Source organism: Cyrtonyx montezumae, unplaced genomic scaffold (assembly GCF_038088225.1).
Source record: "Cyrtonyx montezumae isolate F1298 unplaced genomic scaffold, pur_monq_1.0 scaffold_7, whole genome shotgun sequence".
NCBI lineage: Eukaryota > Metazoa > Chordata > Aves > Galliformes > Odontophoridae > Cyrtonyx > Cyrtonyx montezumae.
This window is the reverse complement of record NW_027072078.1, coordinates 21,315,241-21,334,060: the sequence shown is the minus strand read 5'-3', so window position 1 is coordinate 21,334,060 and position 18,820 is coordinate 21,315,241. Positions and strand designations below refer to the sequence as shown.

Below are 18,820 nucleotides of genomic sequence, written 5' to 3'. Positions count from 1 at the left end.
AATAAATATAAGCTTTTTATTACAATAGAAAATAGTAAAACTCATGTTAAAATAGACTCTTGCTTTTGGACTGTTCAGAAAAGCCTAAGCCTCGCTTTTACCTGCCAGTGTCCGTGAGGGTCCTGACCCTCCTGACCCCCTAAGCGATGAGCAACACACTTCTGTGGTCAGAGCCTCCCGGCTCTCCTCCCTCCCCAGTGACAGTGAAGGACTACAGCAGCAGACTGAGCCGTGCCCTGCCAGGCAGAAAGGTAAGGGCTCTCTGTGGGGTTAACAGTACAACGTATGCCTTATCCCTTTGTGCTGTCAGGCTACTGTTTGAAGCAGGGAGCTTTTGGGAAGCTGTGGATAAGAGGGGGAAAGAAAAAGAAAAAAGAATCATCAGCAGATGCTGTCAACTGTTCTGAGACAGCTAGAAAGGCAGCAAATACATCTGCTAAAGACCACAGCATCCAACTGCCCTCAGCTTGCTGATTTGCCTGAGTCACATCACATCCCATTGAACATGCTCTGGCTCAGCTCCCCTCTTCACAGTAACACTTTGTGCTATCCTGAAGGAGACTAGCAAACACCACCAAGTTAAAACTCTGTGTAGATTACACAGTATTACAAAGAACACCTTCAATGGCCTCCTTCCAGGGCCAGCCCAGTGCAGGTGAATGTCTGTGCAAAGTCTGGATCCTTGTGTGCTCCCCTCCTCCTCACCAGAAAGGGCCAGGGGCAAGACTAGAGTAGAAAGCAAAGGCCACAGGACAAGATCAGATGGGAGCGGACACGTTTGTGCACCACTGCCAGTGCAGCAGCACTCATGACTCCAAGTTCTGCCTGCCTACAGCTGGTAAGCTCACTCCAGCCCCTCATGCACAGCTCTCCGTAGCTCGATAGAGAACATCTCCTCCCAGGGCCTGCGGATCCACTCCACCAGCTCTACCAGGAGCTCAGGGCACTCTGTGCGGATGTGCCAAGTGCTCTCCACCTTCAACACCTGTAAGGCAGGAAAGAGACAGAGGTGGATGAGCAGGGCCCCACCTCAAAGGCTGCACCTATCAGCCCTGAGCTGCTATTCTACAGCACAGCTGCCAGCTCCTCCCAATTTTTAAGTGATATCCTTCTCCTGCTCTGCTGCCCAGCCACGTAAGTGTCCCTGCGTGACTTTTGTGTAGCAGCATATTTCTGCAGACCCTCTCTTCTGCGGTGCAAGGCCCTGAGTTAGGATGGGAGATGACAGCCCCAAAATGCTCTTGGCAGTAACAGGATTTGAGCACAATCCAGCCCCCAGCATCTTGTGTGCCCCATGACCTGCCCTTGGTTACCTCATCATAAAGCATCAGCTTGATGTCGCAAGGACAGAGGCGATAGGTTATGACATTGCTAATACTGCTGATTGGTTGCTTCTCCTTCAACTGGATGTCGCTCCTAGAAGGCATTTCTGCCTCGTGGTCTGCATCCAAGGGGGCTTGCACCTGCCACTGGTGATTTTCTTCCAGCAGAAACAGCATGCTTCGTGTGCTCAGCAGGGTCACAGGGAAAGCAGATGCCCCTAAAAGGATATGAGGGAATGAGAGGCTTTGCTCAGAGCCTGAGTCACCACAGAACCAGCTTTGCTTTCCATTCCTTCCCCAGGGAAATCCTTTCCAGCAACAGATACTGGGTGAACAGCAGTATCCAGCTTCCAGACTAAAGAAGGGTAGATAAATGTACCTGAGCTTGACCAAGCTCATTGCTAGAGCATGCACACAGAAGACTGCCACACAGCTAACCTTGTCCAGCTAACATGCTCGTGTGAGGCAGGAAAAGGAACTAAAGCAGTTTGACCTCTTCCAACAACCTGCTACTCCTTAAAAGTCAGCAGCTCTAGCTAAAAGGCCACCTTTTTTGGTCTGAATTTGCCTGCCTGTACCTCTGATGGATGGAACACAGTGTAAACAAAGTTTAATAGCAAGATGGGACATGTCATAAATACAGCAGAAAGCAGGGTAGTTTCGGAGGGAGTATAAATATCAGCCAGTTGCTTCCAGTGGATGGAAATGAAAATCACTGGAATTTGGGAGCAAGTCAGAAGCACAGAACTGGCTGAGGTAAGGGAGTCACAAAGTGCTACAGCAACATGTTACTTTTCTTGTCACATCTCACTCTTGGGAATTAGTAGGAATATCAGAGATGGGATGTTTAACTAGTCCTGTCTACTTGGCAGCAAGGCCTCAGCTTGAACTACGTCCAATTTTGGGCACTATACCCTAAAAAAGGAAAAAAGAAACTGTTGAGTAACAGAAGTGTACTTTTAAATTCTTCTTCCCACAGGCTATTTATTCAGCTTAGACTGAGACTAAGAAACATACTTCCACAGATTCCTTCTAATTCTCTTTCTCTTCTATCTTCCTGATGGCCAATGGCAGAAGAGGCTGCAAGAGCAGTGACAAAAACAGTGTCCCAACATAAGAAGGCACTGGAATTGTCCAAAGGATATTAAATGCTCATGTGGACATCAGCAAGACCTGGCATAGAACTTGGTGGACTCCAGCAGGCTCCTCTTGTTCTGTTGCATAGGAGGTTAGACACCTGTTTCTTTCTCACAGACTGAAGAGCCTTTCAGCTCGTCACACATTATCAGCTGTGCGTGACCCCTAACTCATGGCACTGATACAACCCTTGGATCACCACCAGCTTCTTGGAAACCATTCTAAGTTTTCACCAAATCTGGTGTGCAGGACCAAATGCTCCCCAGAGTCTGGACTTCGTGTAGAAAAGACCTAGGAGATTCAGCAGATAAACAGGAAGAAGCATACTACTGCCTTATATCTCAGCACTAAAAAGCCCTCACCCATGCCGCTGCTACATCTTTCTGGTGAAGCCATGGCCCAGCTGTGTCCCCACATCCTGTACAACGAAACACAAGCATGTAAGAAAGCACAAGGTGTGGTAGATCTGGCCACTGAGATCACCAGTACCTTGAATCAGGTAGCCCAGCAGGTAGAAGAAACAAGTGCCATCTGCAGCTGCAGAATCTGTGTTCTTGGCGTCCAGCAAAGGCCTGGAGGAGATAAAACAGCAGAACACTCAAAGAGGCACTCTGTTCCTAGTCTAGGCTTAGTACCACGCCTCTCCCTCTTCCACTCTCCACTGCGTTCTGCTCACACAAGAACTAGAGCTGCTGTGGCTCATTCAGTCCGTGAAACCCTGTTGCCTGCTCACCCCTGTGCAGCAGGGACCTGAGCCAGCTGCAATAAGCCCGTTGCACAGATCTGGCAGCCACTCCTGCAGTGTCTCTGCTGCTCTGTTTTGAGTGCTCTCTTCCCAGGCAGTGCTGGACAAGTGGATGCCCGTTTGTACCCAAACCCCCAACGTCTCTGAGGTTGCTCTTACCAGAGCCAGTGTTGAGGATTCATTTCCACAGTGGGGATTTCCTTCACCTTACTCCTGTGCTTGGCAGGTAGCTCTTGCATGAGATCTAAAGATGGGTAGAAAGTAGATATCTTTTATCACAAGCACAGGGCAATAGGTAACAGCTCAGAGGAGATTTCTCTAGTGTGTAGATAGACATTGGAATTTATGATACTAGTGGGGTTTTCCCCCACACTTTTTCTGAGCTGGCAGATGCGAATTTCCAACATACAACCAACTTCAGATCTCCTTACAGCTCTCCTGGAGAAAATCCTCCAAATCCCCTCCCAACCCCCCTGCTACAGTTCTACTCTTACATGTCAGGGTCTGCAGGAACTGGTCACAGCAACTTTGGCTTCGGATCAGCAGATTGTAGGAGGCTTTTGGGTTCTCGAATTCCATTCGCAAGCTCTGGTGGCAAAGTCCCACTTCCAGATGGGAAATATCAGACAGGTAGCGAGAGTCATCCTTCTTCAGCCAGTCTGCAGGTTGTCCCCTAATCACAAAGCACAGCCCTCAGCAGCAGCAGGCTGCCCCTCCTCCTCTCCCGCGACAGATTGCAGCAGGGGGTTTTAGCAGAAGAGCCTCTGCATGTCACCACACCTCTTGTGTAAGGCTGGCAGAGGTGGGCGCTACCCAGCACTCACTGCCTTGCTGTAACATCTCACTCACCACCATTCTCCTCACCTGATAACCCCAATGACTTCCAGCACATAAATCCTGAGGTTAGAGGCAACTAGAATTGAGAGGAACTCTCCTTGTCGGCCAAACTTCACCATGGTCACCTAGCACACAGAGAAAAGAGGTGATAGTACTGGCCTCCCCCCTGCCAGCCCATCCGTGGAAAGGGATGATGCAGACATGCTTCAGTTCCCTTTGTGCCCTTTAATCTCCAGAACAACACCTCAGGGCAGAACTTGCAGTGCAGCTAGGATAGCCTAGGAGCAGGGTTGCACACAGGTTGTAGGACAGGAGCTGCCAAAGCTCACCTTGAGGAAGCACTGGAACTCCTCATCATTCTCCTCAAAAACCTCCATATCCAGGTACAGCTTCAGGCGATGATCCACAGAACGGAAGTCCCTTGTGTTCAGCATGCTGTTTGCAGCTGAGGAGAGCAAAGGGTGAGATCAAGATTTTCCCACTGACCAGAAGCTGTTCAAGCATGCAGATCTGGTACTAGGGCAGCAGCATTATCCTCTTGAGACATTCCCTCAAGTAGCTCCTTCACAAAATAAGGTCAGAGCTAGGGCTTTCCAGGCTGTGGCCTAGAACATAAAATATGAGGGGATTCCATCACTCTGCCACTTGCCCCTTCAGATGTAACAAGGTTTTGGTCTAGTTCATCTTCAACCTATGCTCAGCTGTTTAATCAGAGGGGGGCACTGCATTGCTGACAGATTTGGCAGGAGTGCAATTCCACAGCTTGCCCACAAAGCCAGAAAGACATTTCTCATTTCAGTTAGTCAACTTCTTTAACTCAGACTACAGTAAGGCTGAAAGGGACTGCTGAAGACATGAAGAAAGTTGCTTAAAAACCTAACTTAGGTTTGCCATGCAATTGTATGACCAAATCATATATACAATAGCCATGATACTGTCCAAGAGAACAAACATTCCAGTAGGGTCTGTTCTCCACCAGAAATACTACACTAATCAACTTATCAGAAGAAACTTTTTCACGGTCTCAGTTTTGAATTGGAACCTCGTGACTTGACCTAAAGCAAGACTGCTTTACCTCTCATGCTTATTTTGAGCCTACAAGACTGAACATGGTGGTCCTAAAGACTATCCTATACCAAGTCCTCTTCAGAAGCAGAGCACACTTGAAAGGCCAGTAGAGATCTCTAGATGGAGAAGCCAGTGGGATTTTAGATCATAGGGTCACTTAGCGGACTGGACCAAGTCTACCACTGGTCCTCTCTAACTTCAGTTACTCTGTAAGTTACATATCGATGCCCAAGCAAAAGCAGTCTCTGTCACAACAGAAATCCAAAGCCCTTCAAATAAAGAACATACGGACATCCCAGTAGCTGCTGCTTTGTATAATGGCTCTCACACACAGTCTCTTCTCTTTTTAGACAGACTTTGTCATCTGAGCTCACCAATACCACTGAGGAAAACACAAGTGGCTGTAAAACCTCTAACCAGAGCCTGCTGTAAACACGCTAACCTCACTCTACACTTAGGCCAGAAACTAGAAGCAGAGGAATTTTGTGTGTACAGTTCTCCAAAAACAACGCACCAGCTGGCAGCTCACTAGTGCTACAAGAACCCTGTGCTGGAGCAGTGCAGCTCCCAGAAGAAGATCCCTTTAGTCAAAGTCTGAGCAATGCTAGGGACCAGTTATGTGCTGACTCAGTTTTCCCTTCCTTCAGGCACGAGGACTGAACAGAGGGATGTGAAGCACTCTGCCCACAAGAACCAGTCACTGTGGCTTGTGGTTGATGATCTCTTTCCACATTAAACAGGAAGCAGCACAGCCTGCAAGCACTAGAAACAGTGCTTAACACCCCTAAACCCTGCACAGCTCTAACATACTCACAGGGACTGAGTTTCCATGCTTCCTCTGACTGCAAGTTCAAAGAGAGCTGCGAAGGAGTGGGTCCACAAGAAGCACTGTAATAGTAACTCCCCATCGAGCTGCCCCCATTGGTGTCTGTGTGGCCGAGGGACAAGTACTGGCTCTTCATGCCCAGATCCGTCTTCCCACAGCCTCCATCTGTATGGTGGGAGCTGGAATGGATAGTGCTGTCATGCTCTCCACTCAGCTCTGGGGTCCTGGTGGTGTTGCTGGTATCCATCTCTGAGCTGTCCTCTCCACCGATGTAGAACTTCCCACTCTCCCTGCCCACAGCAGGCACCTCCTCCGGGCCCTCCTGCTGGCTGCCTCCCTCCAGGACAGAGTCTGACAGGTCCTCACTTGTGCCATCATGGCTGGGTGGCACAGGTGTGCTGGAGCTTAATTCTGAAGGCAGGATTACCACATGGTCACTGGAACAACTGGGACAGGCAATGGGTTCACCAGCTACTGAAGCATCTACGGAAGATTTCATGAGGGATAAAGGAAAAAAAACAAAACAAAAAAAGGAACAGCTCAGCCACAAAAAGGCTTTACTTTATTCCCCTCCTTCCGCAAACCTCAAACCATCCCTTTCAAAGCAGATGACATTCAGATATACACTGAGTTGAACAGTTTGTTGAGCAGCTCTGTCGTGTATCGTGTCCTACACAACTCCCCACTGCAAATCAAAAAGAAATTCCAGATGAGTGCCAACAGCCACCTGAAATAGCCATGCACAGAACCAGTGTGACCGGTGTACTCTGTAGTTGCATCTGAAACTGTATGAGGATTTCAGCTGATCCCTTTCCTCCACTTAACATCCACAAGTGCTTACACTGCCTTTGAAGCTCAAGTCATGATCAGTCAATTCAACTTTCCTTAGTCACTTCCTTATCTTCAGCCCGCCAACCCACAAGCTTGCTGCGTCCATTCTCCAGCTGTCAACCCTTCTGACCTCACTTCCTAATGCTAACTTTCACCCACACCACACCTGCAGCTACATCCTGGAACTCCCTATGGGGAAAGACTGGCCTAGGGTGGAGAAGAAAGTGTCCCGAGATGGAAGAAAGCACTGCAGCCACTACAGCATTTCTGCCCTCAAAGCAGAGCTCTCCGATCCCAGGATACTTCCTCATATCAGCAGCATCTCCTGAGCTAAGGCTGCGCACAACTCTGACACGTCAAGTACAAGCTGAGCTTTGAAAAACTCAGCAATTAGAAGATGCTTATTCAGCACTAGTAATGCTTCAGCTAAAATACCATATCTAGCTTCAGACATCCAAAGAAAAATGTGGACAAGTCAAGAAGAGCACAGAGGAGATCAGCAAGAATAACTGGATTGTACAAGATATGACTGACAAGTAAATTATCTAGGGAGTTGAGCTTATTTAGTCTACTGGACAGAAGACAGGACTAGCTGTCTAGGGAGAGAACAGCTCTCCATCACAAAGAAAGGAATAAATCACTCTCCACAGAGGAATCAAGAGTGGGCTTAAGATCACAGCCTGGAAGACTTAGCTTAGGGTTGTCGTTTCCCTGATGCCTAACAGCCAAAGCTTTATCAGAAATACTGACCATACTCCCTGGAAGCCTCTATTATCAAAGGCCTTTTAGTACAAATTAGTTTTTGTGATAGAACACAGAAGTTTCAACAGGGTAAGACACTACATGACCTTTAAGACGTTTTTGGACTTGAGATTTTTGTGGACCATTTGCCAGTTTCCAGCACCCTCAATGTTTTCCCAGGCCAGGAGCCATCCACAATAGAGGTGTTTGTTTAACAGTAAGAGTGGCTCATTCCTGCTAGTGAAAAATACAAGCTTTTCTCTACCTAGACCAAGTAGGCCAATTGAGGGTACATCCTATAACAGGTTTTAATTCCAGTGCAGCCAAGGCACCATCCCCTCCTACACATTCTATGCTCTGCACCACGGCACCCATTTTGGTAGCCTGCCTATGCACAAGAAAGCATCCTCTTTTTTTTCCTGAAGACTACATCCTACCTTGATTTAAGGCAACTAATGTCTCCAAATTTTTGGTGTCTCCAGCCTCTGCAGGATAAGGACCTTGCTGCCAGGGAGCCAGGGACTGCAAAAACTCATGTTTGCACTTCAGGCACTGGAGTCTCAGGGATTCCTTCTCCTGGTCTTGATTTCGACGATTCTCCTCCACAGCTGGGGACAACACTTCAAGCACACACTACAAGTAGTAGCAAAGTGAAAGAAACTGTTAGCAGGCAGCTATAGTTGTCCTAATAAAAACAGGCTTCTGACATCAGCAAGTCTAGTAAGCCTCATCACAGCACTTCAAAGCACAAGGGGACCACATCCCAGCTCCATAAGGTACAACAGCCAGTCTGTGTGAGCTTTGCACGGAGCTTCATCACTGAATACCAGGAGAACCTGTTTGCAGGTCTGTGCCTCACATTATTTACGAGATCCTCTTGGAACTGTAGTCTTAAAGGTCCTACCTATTTGTGCCTTCTCTGTGTCAGATCACATCACTGTACTTAAACAACAGTACCTGGAAAAAAATACTTGGATTTGAGTCCAGAGCCACTACTGACCACTCTGGTACAGACCAGAGTTGCTATAGCACTGATACTCTCATCACACAGAGGGCTGAGCACAGGCTAGCCCATCATGCAGCATCCAGAAAACATCATGTTGCATGTTCACAACAAGTAGGGATCAATAACTTGACTACTTGAAGTCAGCACACCTACTCTCAATGGGAAAAAACTACAAGGCTTTTTCCCGGACAGCACATTTAGGCTCCTGAAGCTCCACCATTCGTGGGCAAGCTGAAAGGGCCCTCCACAGGTCATCTGTGTAACAGCATCAGTCCTGAGCTTACAAGTGAGACATTGTCTACCTGGATAATCACAGGAGAGCAGGTGTCCGTGTGCTCTCAGAACACAGGCTCTATTCTTGCAGAATCCAGCATCTCCCAGAAAAACTGCCCCCCTCCCCACTCTTCCCCCAGGCTCCCCTACCTGCAGACTCTGCTCCGGGCAGTCATCCAGCACCACGTACTTGCGCCTCTGCCGGTCCTTGCGGATGTAGGTGAAGTGCAATGTAAGGACGGGGAAAACCCGCTCCAGATCCTGCAGGAGACACAAAACCCAAATTCCAGGAAGATGGCAGAGCATCTAGCACGCGGATTATATTTGTTTGTAACAGATGTCACAAACAAAACAAAACAAAAAAAAGCAAATGCCAGCTTTGGAATAGAGCTGATGCTGGCTTCTGCTGCTCTATTGCAGGTACTCAAAGCAACTGTGATGCTGTTAGATACATATGCATAGGGCAGAAGAGACTCTCAGTCAGGCTTTGCAGGCATTAGGAAAAGACCTGCAGGGTGCTCTGACAGAAGTCAAAATCCAGAATGCTGACCCATACTGGAAGTAACATGCCAAAGGCTCAGGCAGAGGAAAAACTCACCATCCTCTTCCAGTTCATCTCAGAGGTCTCTATCTTCTGCAGGCATTTCAGCTCCAGCTTGTGGAGGACTCTGGCAGCTTTCAGTTCCACCTCAATCACATGCGTAGCTGTGACCCGCAGGAAGATCCAGTCTGACTCTGGGTCCCCTTCACCTTCTATTTGGCTCACCAACACTGGCTGACAAAGGTCCACTGCCAAATAAGACAACAGCACCATTCAGTGCACACAGCAGGCTGCTTGTCTAAAATCTCTAGAAGTCCCACAGTGTTAAGTAGCACAGTAAAGCCTTAGGGATACCACATTTTATCCAGCTATTCTACCATCATCCAAGCCCTCACACACAGCAGTAAAAAAAAAACTAAAACATTTACCTTCTGGCTTCTCATCTTCTTCCTCTCCCAGCATTAGTTCATCTGCCTCCTCTTCTCTCTGTTCTGCTCCCACAGGCTCACCTGGCAGTATTTCAGGATCTTCTTCCCCAGCATCATCAAAAGCAGGAGAGGATTCTTCTGGGGATACCTGGGGTTGAACTTGTTTTGGGTCAAAGCTCTCACTCTGCAAATCTGCCGCTGCAGGTCTGCCTGTGATGTCACCAGCAGAACGGCTACGGCAGATGACGGGCACTTGGTCACGCTCCTCCAGCCTCTTGTACTGCAGCCAGTCAACACCAAAGCGATCTCTGAAGCTGTCCATGCGCTCCATCTCCTTCTGATGCTGTAGAACCAGGCCTGCAGAGAGAAAACTTGGGAAGTATGACAATAGCCACTATGCCAAAGCACTCCTCTGACTGCAATCAGCTCAGCTGCTATATTACTGAGGAAGAAAATCGAGCCTTACCAGCAGAAAGAGATAAAGTCTGGGACTCATGTTCTGTGTCACTGGGCTCTGAAATGCTTGCTTTGCGCACTTTGACTTTTCCCTAGAACAAACAGGATAAGAATAGTCAGGAGGCACCAGAACAGCATCTGTCCACAGGCTCTGCCAAGACAAAAAGCTCACTGCTCTTATAGCATAGAAGCACACCGTGAAGGATTTGCTACAGTACATCAAGACTGACTTTAAGACAAGACCCTTCCTAATGCAGAGAAGTGCACAGGCTCAGTCAAACCCAGCCAGTACAAGGCCACATCTCACAGCATCAGGCTTTCACAGAGCAACAGCCCCCATTCAGCCATCATACCAGCTACATGGTTAAGAAGCTTTCTCTGTTCCAGACCTTGCCTTTCTTCCGAGGGAGCCTGACAGCCACATTCTCCGCTGGGGACTGGCTGTCACTGAAGTCTGCAGCACAGGAACTGTCCAGTGCATTGCGGTCCAGTATGGTCTTCTCTGAGGTAGAAGTGTGGATGGACTGTGACACACTTGGCACTAATTTTGGAAGGTGCTAAATCCAAAAGAAGAGAAAGTTGTCTGCTGAGCATGAAGGAGGGACCAGGTAACTAGGCAGGCCATGACCCAAGTTAGCATCTTCCCTTCCCCTCACTCCAAACTTCTACCATCTCAATAGAAACAACAGATCTCAGTGCCAACAGATCCTGCTTGGCTGACCAGACTGTTTATCAGGGCTGCTCCAATTTAACCCAATCTCCGTGTCTCTTAAAAGCAGCAGATGAGATGCTGGGAAACATGTGTTCTGCTGAAATGTAATTCAAGTGTAAAGCGTCATATAGCATCTGAAAGGGAAACAGGCAAGACTCCAAGTTCTTCAAGGCTATATAGGACAGAATGAGTTACAACTGACCAGTCCCAACAATTACTTGGAATCGTCACAGACTGAACCAAATGAATGCGTTTAAAACAATCAAGACAGCTAACACAGATTTTATGGGATGCATGAAGATGCAGAAACCAGTCACGCTTTCCACTCCCAAAGCCAGTAAGATTAGTTTGCAGCAATCATACTTACCATTAGGTCCGAGGAAGAAAGTGGCTCTCCATCCAAGAAGAACTGTAATTAGAGACCATGTGCAGTCAGGTTCTACTTGGCTGGCACATACACAGGACAATATTTACTGACTCCTATTTCCCTTCAGGCCATCCAGAGTTGGGATCCTTGGCACTACACTGCAAAGACTACCAGAAACAGCCCTGTTCCTGCCTATCCATCATGCCTTGAGTTGCAGCTACTTGACTGAACAGCGTGTAACGCCAGAAGGGACCTGACTCTCCACTGATGCAGCTCCATACTGTTCCCTCAGGTCCTGCTGCTGTCACCAGAGAGAAGAAATCAGCACTTGCCACTCCACTCCCCTCATAAGGAAGCTGTAGGTTACCACGAGGCCTCCCTTCAGTCTCCTTTTCTCTGGACAGATCGAATCAAGTGACCTCAGCCACTTCTCAAACATCTTGCCCCCTACACATTTCACCACATTCCTCCGGATGATGATAGTTCTATGTCCTTCTAACACTGCAGTTCCCAAATTACACCTAGTGCTTGAGGTGAGGCTACACCAGCACAGAGCAGAGATGAACAACTCCTTCCCTCAATCAGCTGACAGTGCTTCAGATTAAGGATTACAGCAAGAAAACTGCCTTCATGGACAGGAACATAGGTACTGAGGCAGCACATGGGTTTTCTGATGTGGCAGCAGGGAGCATGGCTGCACGAGGCAGGATCCTGCCAGGAGCAGCAGCACACTGAGTCCTTAGCCTCAGTCCCAACTTTCTGCTGTAGTAACCAATAACTGAGTGGAGATCCAGCAGAGTAAGATTTCAGTTTGCACTGTTACTGGAAAACATATTAGACTGACACAAATGCATTGCAGTATTTTCATTGAGGTGGAAACTGACATTGAATGCCTGTTTATACAACTGAGTTTCATGTGAACAAGTTGTGTTTGGGTGATTCTTGGTTAGGGCACTTTTTTTGTTGCTCTAGAAGCCATTGAGCATCATCAGTGCTTGCTGTTACTCACTCACTAGAAGTGAGAAGAGGGCTCAACCAAATGACTAAAGTTTTAGAAGGGAACAGGTAAAATAATTCTGGAATTTATAGTGTGATATGATATAGAGTGAGATCATAGAATACATTTGGTTGAAAGGGGCCTGAAAGATCATCCAGTTCCATCCCCTCTGTCTTGGGCAGGGCTGCTATCCACCAAATCAGACCGCTCAGGGCTCCATCCAACCTGGCCCTGAGCACCTCCAGGGATGGGGCACCCACAGCTTCCCTGGGCAGCCTGTTTAGGGCCTTACCAACCTCTGAGCAAAGAATTTCCTCCTATTGTCTAACCTAAATCTCCCCTCCTTTAGTTTAAAACCATTTGCCCTTGTCCTATCACTATAGAGACCGTATAAAAACTTAGTCTTCATCTTTTTTTAAGCTCCCTTTAATTAGCGATATGGTACAATAAAAGAAAGTGAAATTATGGAAGAGGAGACTCCTTCAAGCATGCTCAACTTGTCTCAAAACTGATGAAGCATCAAGGGAAGAAGGGTCAAGATATGAGGTCTTACAAACCTGAGATTGGACAGCATACTTCATGAAAAATTAAGGATAAGTTACTCTGCTTGAACCCCCACCACCCCAGAATGACTGGATTCAGTCTTCAGGTTTACAAGATTATTTCTCCTCATTTTCCCCTGAGCATCAGAATATCCAGGATACCTTCAGCAGTGAGACAGGAGGCACACAGCAATACTCACACTAGAGGAGGCAGCCCTGGGAGATACATGTACAAGAGTTGCAGACCGGTGGTTTTGATGGAACCATAATGGGTTTCCCTCTAGATGTAGCTAGGGGAAGGAATTAGAGAACAGTTACTTGAAGCAACTTTCTGTGACTCAATTTAATCTGCCTAGAGACTCCAGGATTTCTTTCTGCCTCAGGAAGCATCTTTGCAGAGGAATGGTGATCAAACCAGGAGACATCTAAGCTTTTAAAATGCTTCCTAAAAGTTGTTCAGCAAATAGATAATTAAGTTCAAGTATTTCCTACCAAGCCCCTAAATCATCAGGAGCCTTTTCAGTACAGACACTGAGAAATGTTGAGATAAGTCCTCTGTAAGCTAATCTCCCTTCACAGGTGCTACAGTGCCTGCAGTTACGTACCTTCAGACTTCTTAGAACACTACAAATCTGCAAAAGCACAAGGGCAGAATTCTTACTGAACTTGATGGTGTTAAAATTGGAAAGGGACAACAAAGAGATGGGGATGAGTATACAGAAAAAGGCCATCTTGAGTACGGTCACAGAAAACAAACAGAAACACAGGTGCCTCTCTAAGGCTCACCAGCTTCCTTCATTAAAATCAAACAGTCAAGAGTTGAATTTGCTTTCCTGAACTTTCTTCTTAACCTTGCACCCCTCCTGACCACAACATCTCCAATCCACCAACCCAGCAGGCTTCACACTTACTTTTTTCAAATAGTGTAGAGTAGACAGTGGTGCCAACCGGGCATGTTCCAGCAGCAGGTTATAGGCCACATCCAGGTGCTGAAGGTTCACCAGCTGTTCAACCCCTACAACAAAGCAAGCAGCCATCAGCATACCTGAAGATACAACGTAGAAAACTTGTCCCTGCCCTTCTTCCCCAAATTTGAACACATATGAAAATATCCTGCCCAAGATTTCAAGTTCTGTTCCTCCTCGAGAAAGAGATAAGATCTCAGACCCAAACACTCCTCTCAGCTGCAGGCTCACCATTAATGTTGTCGAGTTCATTGTTGCGCAAGATCAGAGTCACCAGCTTGGATTGGCTGAAGATGCCAAGGTTTGGCACTTTGGACAAGAAGTTATAAGCCAGATTGAGGTACTCAAGTTCTGAAAGGGTCTGTAAGGAGAGAAAAGTAGTACTGAGATTTTAGCTCAAAGTCAAGTCCTGAACTGAAGACAGGGTACTAGTCCCTGTCCTTCTCTCAATCTCACCAAAAACATTTAAAGTTTCTCAGACTACAGCAAGACTTCAATGTTCATATTTGGAGTAGTTTGTCTAGGGGCACAATCTAACTGGTTTACAAAACTTGCTACCTTTCCCCTTGAGGGAAGGACCTTTCCCCTTGTCTACCAGCTTCAATGGAACACAGGAAGAGACTGGGCATTCTGCCTCAGCCAAAGGACTGAACTTCCTACCAAAAGAAGCCCCTTCCCATGTTTGGAAAGACAACGGTAAATAACATGCTGTGAGCCTTAGCAACTCACTGCAAAGCTGTTTCACAGCTTCTGTGAAAAGCAGCACATCCAGCTCAGCAGAACCTGCACTGCAGTGCCTTTTCCTAGAGACACGTGCTGCTGTGACAAACTTCCATCCCTCTAAAGTAACTGACAGGTGATTTCTTACAGCAAGAAAGGCTTCTGGCTGCCTGGACAAACCAAACAGCAAATCTAAACAGCCCCATGCCTGGCTGCACCGATAACAGCAAAGCCTCAGCCACACTGACTTGTGGCCAAGTGATAAACACAATAATGCATACAGCAAAGGCTTCCATCAGAGCACATGAAGAATGCTGCCTTCTCTGCCTCAGCGGTGCATGGGCTGAACATACAGAGGAACAGTTTAAAAGCTACAAGCGCTATCTCTACATCACATGCCTGTTGGACCATGTCTCCAATCTCCTGTCTTACACCTCACTTAGCAAGCTCACATTGTCCTATCAGGTCACAGATCACAGCACTTAAGCAGTGTCTTCTTTGTACAAGGAAACTCTGGCGCTCAGCCCCAGATACTCACCGTTAAATAGTGATCACAGTCTTGGACCTTGTTGTGACTCAAATCCAAGACTCTAAGTGCATTCAGTAATTGCTGAAGGATGAAAAGATACTAGATCAGATCCTATAAATGTCTCCAGTGCAGCATGGAAAGGCTGTCCTGCTGGGAGAGGCCAGCAAAATTAACACCACTCATTCCCTCCCACCCAGAGAAAGCAGCACCAGCAATGAGTGGTCAGTTTCTGGCCACAACCATCTGCCCACTTACACTCACGCATACAGGAAGGATGCCCAACTCACCAGTGAGTCATCCAAGGCAGTGATGGAGTTATAGCTGAAGTTGACCGTCTGCAGTTCCAACCAGGGTAGAGCACAGCTCAGATCTCCACCACATGCTGAAATTATTTCCTAGGAGGAAGTAAGGAGCCATTCCTTGGTTAGCACTAGCTGTTACTCTAACCACAGATGAACATACAAGAACAACAAGTCTAGAACAAGAGTGACATATTGTGCCTTACAGATTGTGTCTTGCCCAGAATGCATTAGAGTCTTGTAAGTCATTGCCAAGTATTTGGAGGTGGTGGCAATTCCATAGTTAGATATTCAGAAAGAAGAGATGCTTTTGCTTGAAGCAACAGTTAACCTAACGTGTTACACAGTTCAGAGACTGAAAACTAAGCACAGGTTCATCCTAACAAAAACACTTTTTCAGACCTCCATCAAGGATGGACCCAGCGATCAGACACACATGCTCTGGTCAAACAACTCATGCTCTGATAGGCAGAAGAATCCCTCAAAGTGCTCTTTGCACTCTCAGGAGTGGCCACTGCTCCCCAGCAGACAGTTGCTTCCAAGCCATATAGAAGCCCACAATCCCACTGCTAATATGATCCACACTACTCAGTTTTCCATGGCTGGAGCCTGCCTTCACGTCTCAGAAACCCACAGTACAGGAGTGCAGATAATACACCAGGGCACAGAGCTTCCTTCTGACAATCAGCTCTAACTTAAAATTGCTGAGATACAACCAAATAAACCCTGACCAGCTATAGAACTTTGAATGGAGAAATGGGCAGAGATAGACTTAGTCAATACAAATACTGTCCAGAGCCAAAAATTCTCAAGCAGCTTAAAGGGAGACTGGAGAGCATAGGTGTAATTAACCAGGGAATGCTTCATCATTATTTGCAAAGTAGGACACTGGAAAGGGAAGGGAGAAAAAGCTGTATATGATATGGATTGATACGGTGCTTAACACTGCCCCCATATTTCCCTGTTTGATCTCCTACGCAGCTCCCTGTGAGCTGCACAGAGACACTCACCTCCAGAGTGCTGATACATTTGGAGCAGGTTAAAGATTCCAGCTGAGAATAGACAAATCGCAGACCCCGGAGGCAATGTGGAGGGACAGACCTCAACTGCAGCAATGACGAAAAAGTAAGGATGATATACATCAAAATATTACAGTGCAAGAGCAGCTGCGATTCCAGACCCACCTGCACAAGGAGTCTCCCATTTCCTGCTGGAGCCCCCCGTTCCCCAGCACTCTAACCATTGTTCACACCCAGGCTGCACCCTAAGCAAGTGTTGCAGTTTAGATGTAGCCTCGTAGCAGACCACAAAAGCCAACCCAGTCTTTAGGAGTAAAGGCATTCTGCAACCACAAAACTAAGTAAAAAGAAGCCACGCTGCAAGACTGAAAGCCAGTTCTGCCTCCTGTACTTACTTCTAAATGCCGGAGGGACTTGAAAGGGAATATCTTCACGGCAGATTGTACAGCACAGTTTGGAACATGAATGAGCTAGAAAAATCAGAAAAGAAGTCTCATATAAACCTCAGTTCATAAAGCAATACTTGTGAAACAATACTGTTGATGTACCACGAATGGGCCCCTTCTCCAGCTCAGGAGTTAAATAATATGCTCTGTTATTTAACATTATTTAATTCTCTCCATACTGCCATCTATACTGTCTCATGGTCCCACTGCTCAATAAAGATCCAACAGAAAAGCAGATTAGCTAGCACAAGCCTGCCTGACCATACAGATCCATTTCTTCTCTCTTTCTCACCTGGTTTCACCACTTTCAGAATGCCTGACAGCTGAGATCCTCATCAAACAAATAGAAACAAATCTAGCTGCTGGAGCTATGGTTATCAAGCAGCTAAGTGGAACTAGATCACTGGTGGGACATGTGCATGTACATTTCACTAGAATGGGCCAAATAAGGCAAATCAGAAACAGGTACATGAAAATTAACACTGGTCTCCAAGACACTGTTAACATCAGTCTGAAGTGGCTGCATTCTGTAGTGAAACCACAGGCTCTTTTACCAGGATAGCTAAGACCATATTCATATACTACAAAGGAGCTTATTAGACTCAGCTCCTTTCCTTTTCTTTCAGTGGACAGCACATAAACAATCCTTCAGACAAAAGAAGCAATGAAGCAGTTAATGCTCCCACTGCAAACACCAGGGTACAACCAGAGAGACCATCTCTGCCAGCTACTAGCACGCAGAAGTGACTCATCAGGTACAGAACAGACGTCCCAGGGCCTCCACAGCACTACGGCTTTCACAGCTACAGCCACAGCAGCAATGAATCACCGCCCGCTGCTGCCAGCACTCATGCAGCATGTTGAGCAGGAACATTTGCAGGGGACACTCATTCTGGGAAGCAACCACGGTCAATTTTAATGAAGTTCACGTCAGATGCCATTTCTGCTTTGTGTCCAGAGAACTTAACCATCTCCTTTTTATATTTTTCTACTGGCTTAGGAATCTGAACAAGCTGACACTAAAGCAAGCAGCTTGCCCTCTGCCCAGGGCTTGTTATTTGACTAATACAAGTACTGACCACAACATCCTCCTGACAGAGAGCCCTTCCCTTCCTTGCCCTGTCACAGAAGCTGTATTTTTGCACTGGTTCTGAGTCCCCACTCCAATCTCCAGCTCAGCACGCTCCTGTAAAACTCTCCCAGCAACAGTCAAACCGTTGTGTCCCACCTGCCTCATGGGGAAACACACAGGCCGGCAGGTTGAGCCACAGCTCCTCTTAGCACAACTGTGCGACCTAGGGGCAGCCCATACATGCATTGCCCTCCTTCTTTCGGGCCCATTTCATCTCTGCTGCCGCTCCCAGCCCGGTTCGGGCAGTACAGACCTTGAGAGAGTGTGTTTTCTGCAACATGTCGAAGAGGAACTGTGCCTGGAGGATAGCGGCGGTCTCGGCGGGGTGCGAGGGCAGGGCCACGAAGCCTCGGTGCTGGTTGCGGGAGCCCAGGTGCTGCTCGAAGAGCCGTGTGAGGTGCTGCAGCGTGGGGGTGAGCAGCGTCAGCGTGCTGGAGCCGTCCAGGACCAGATCTCCTACGAGAAAGGGAGCAGGGCAGGCCCGTGAATGCCGCCGCCAGCCGGGCCTCCCCCCACCCCGAGCGGCCGCCGCTCACCTGTGTCCTGCAGCAGCCGCGCCAGGCCGCTCACCAGCGGCTCCGCCGCCGCCATCCGCGCGGGTCAGAGCGATGCGAGATGCCGAGCGGACAGCGGTGCTGCACGGTTCACCTCGCCCCGCGCCTCCGCCGTTCCCGGCCCGGCGCACTTCCGTGTTACCACAGAGACGAGCCGCACCACAGCGGCTAGAGCGCCGCGGCTTACATCCGGTTGCCATGGAGCCCGCCCCAGCGTCCCCCTCCCGCCCGGCGGGGCCCGCGCCCCCCGCCCCGCCGCCGTCCCCGCCGCCCGGGGGGGGGCCCGGCCGAGCCGCCGCTGGGAGGGGGGGCGGCGACGCCGCGGCG

The 18,820-nt window shown here is 48.0% G+C and overlaps 1 protein-coding gene across 1 annotated transcript; it reads right to left on the bottom strand.

Moving 5' to 3' along the window:
• Window positions 1-18,530, bottom strand: STK11IP (serine/threonine kinase 11 interacting protein). The gene is made up of 24 exons (XM_065751308.1): window positions 18,476-18,530; window positions 18,193-18,395; window positions 16,757-16,831; window positions 16,353-16,448; window positions 15,331-15,438; window positions 15,053-15,124; window positions 14,026-14,155; window positions 13,741-13,844; window positions 13,030-13,119; window positions 11,291-11,332; window positions 10,601-10,768; window positions 10,222-10,303; window positions 9,756-10,112; window positions 9,385-9,575; window positions 8,937-9,047; window positions 7,945-8,140; window positions 5,924-6,418; window positions 4,371-4,486; window positions 4,069-4,166; window positions 3,699-3,877; window positions 3,364-3,448; window positions 2,949-3,031; window positions 1,314-1,540; window positions 1-985 (listed from the first exon to the last, which is right to left on the bottom strand). Exons 1-24 carry the CDS (start codon window positions 18,528-18,530, stop codon window positions 845-847), a joined length of 3,504 nt encoding a protein of 1,167 aa, XP_065607380.1. The 3' UTR covers window positions 1-844.
• Between the last annotated feature and the right edge of the window lie 290 nt (window positions 18,531-18,820).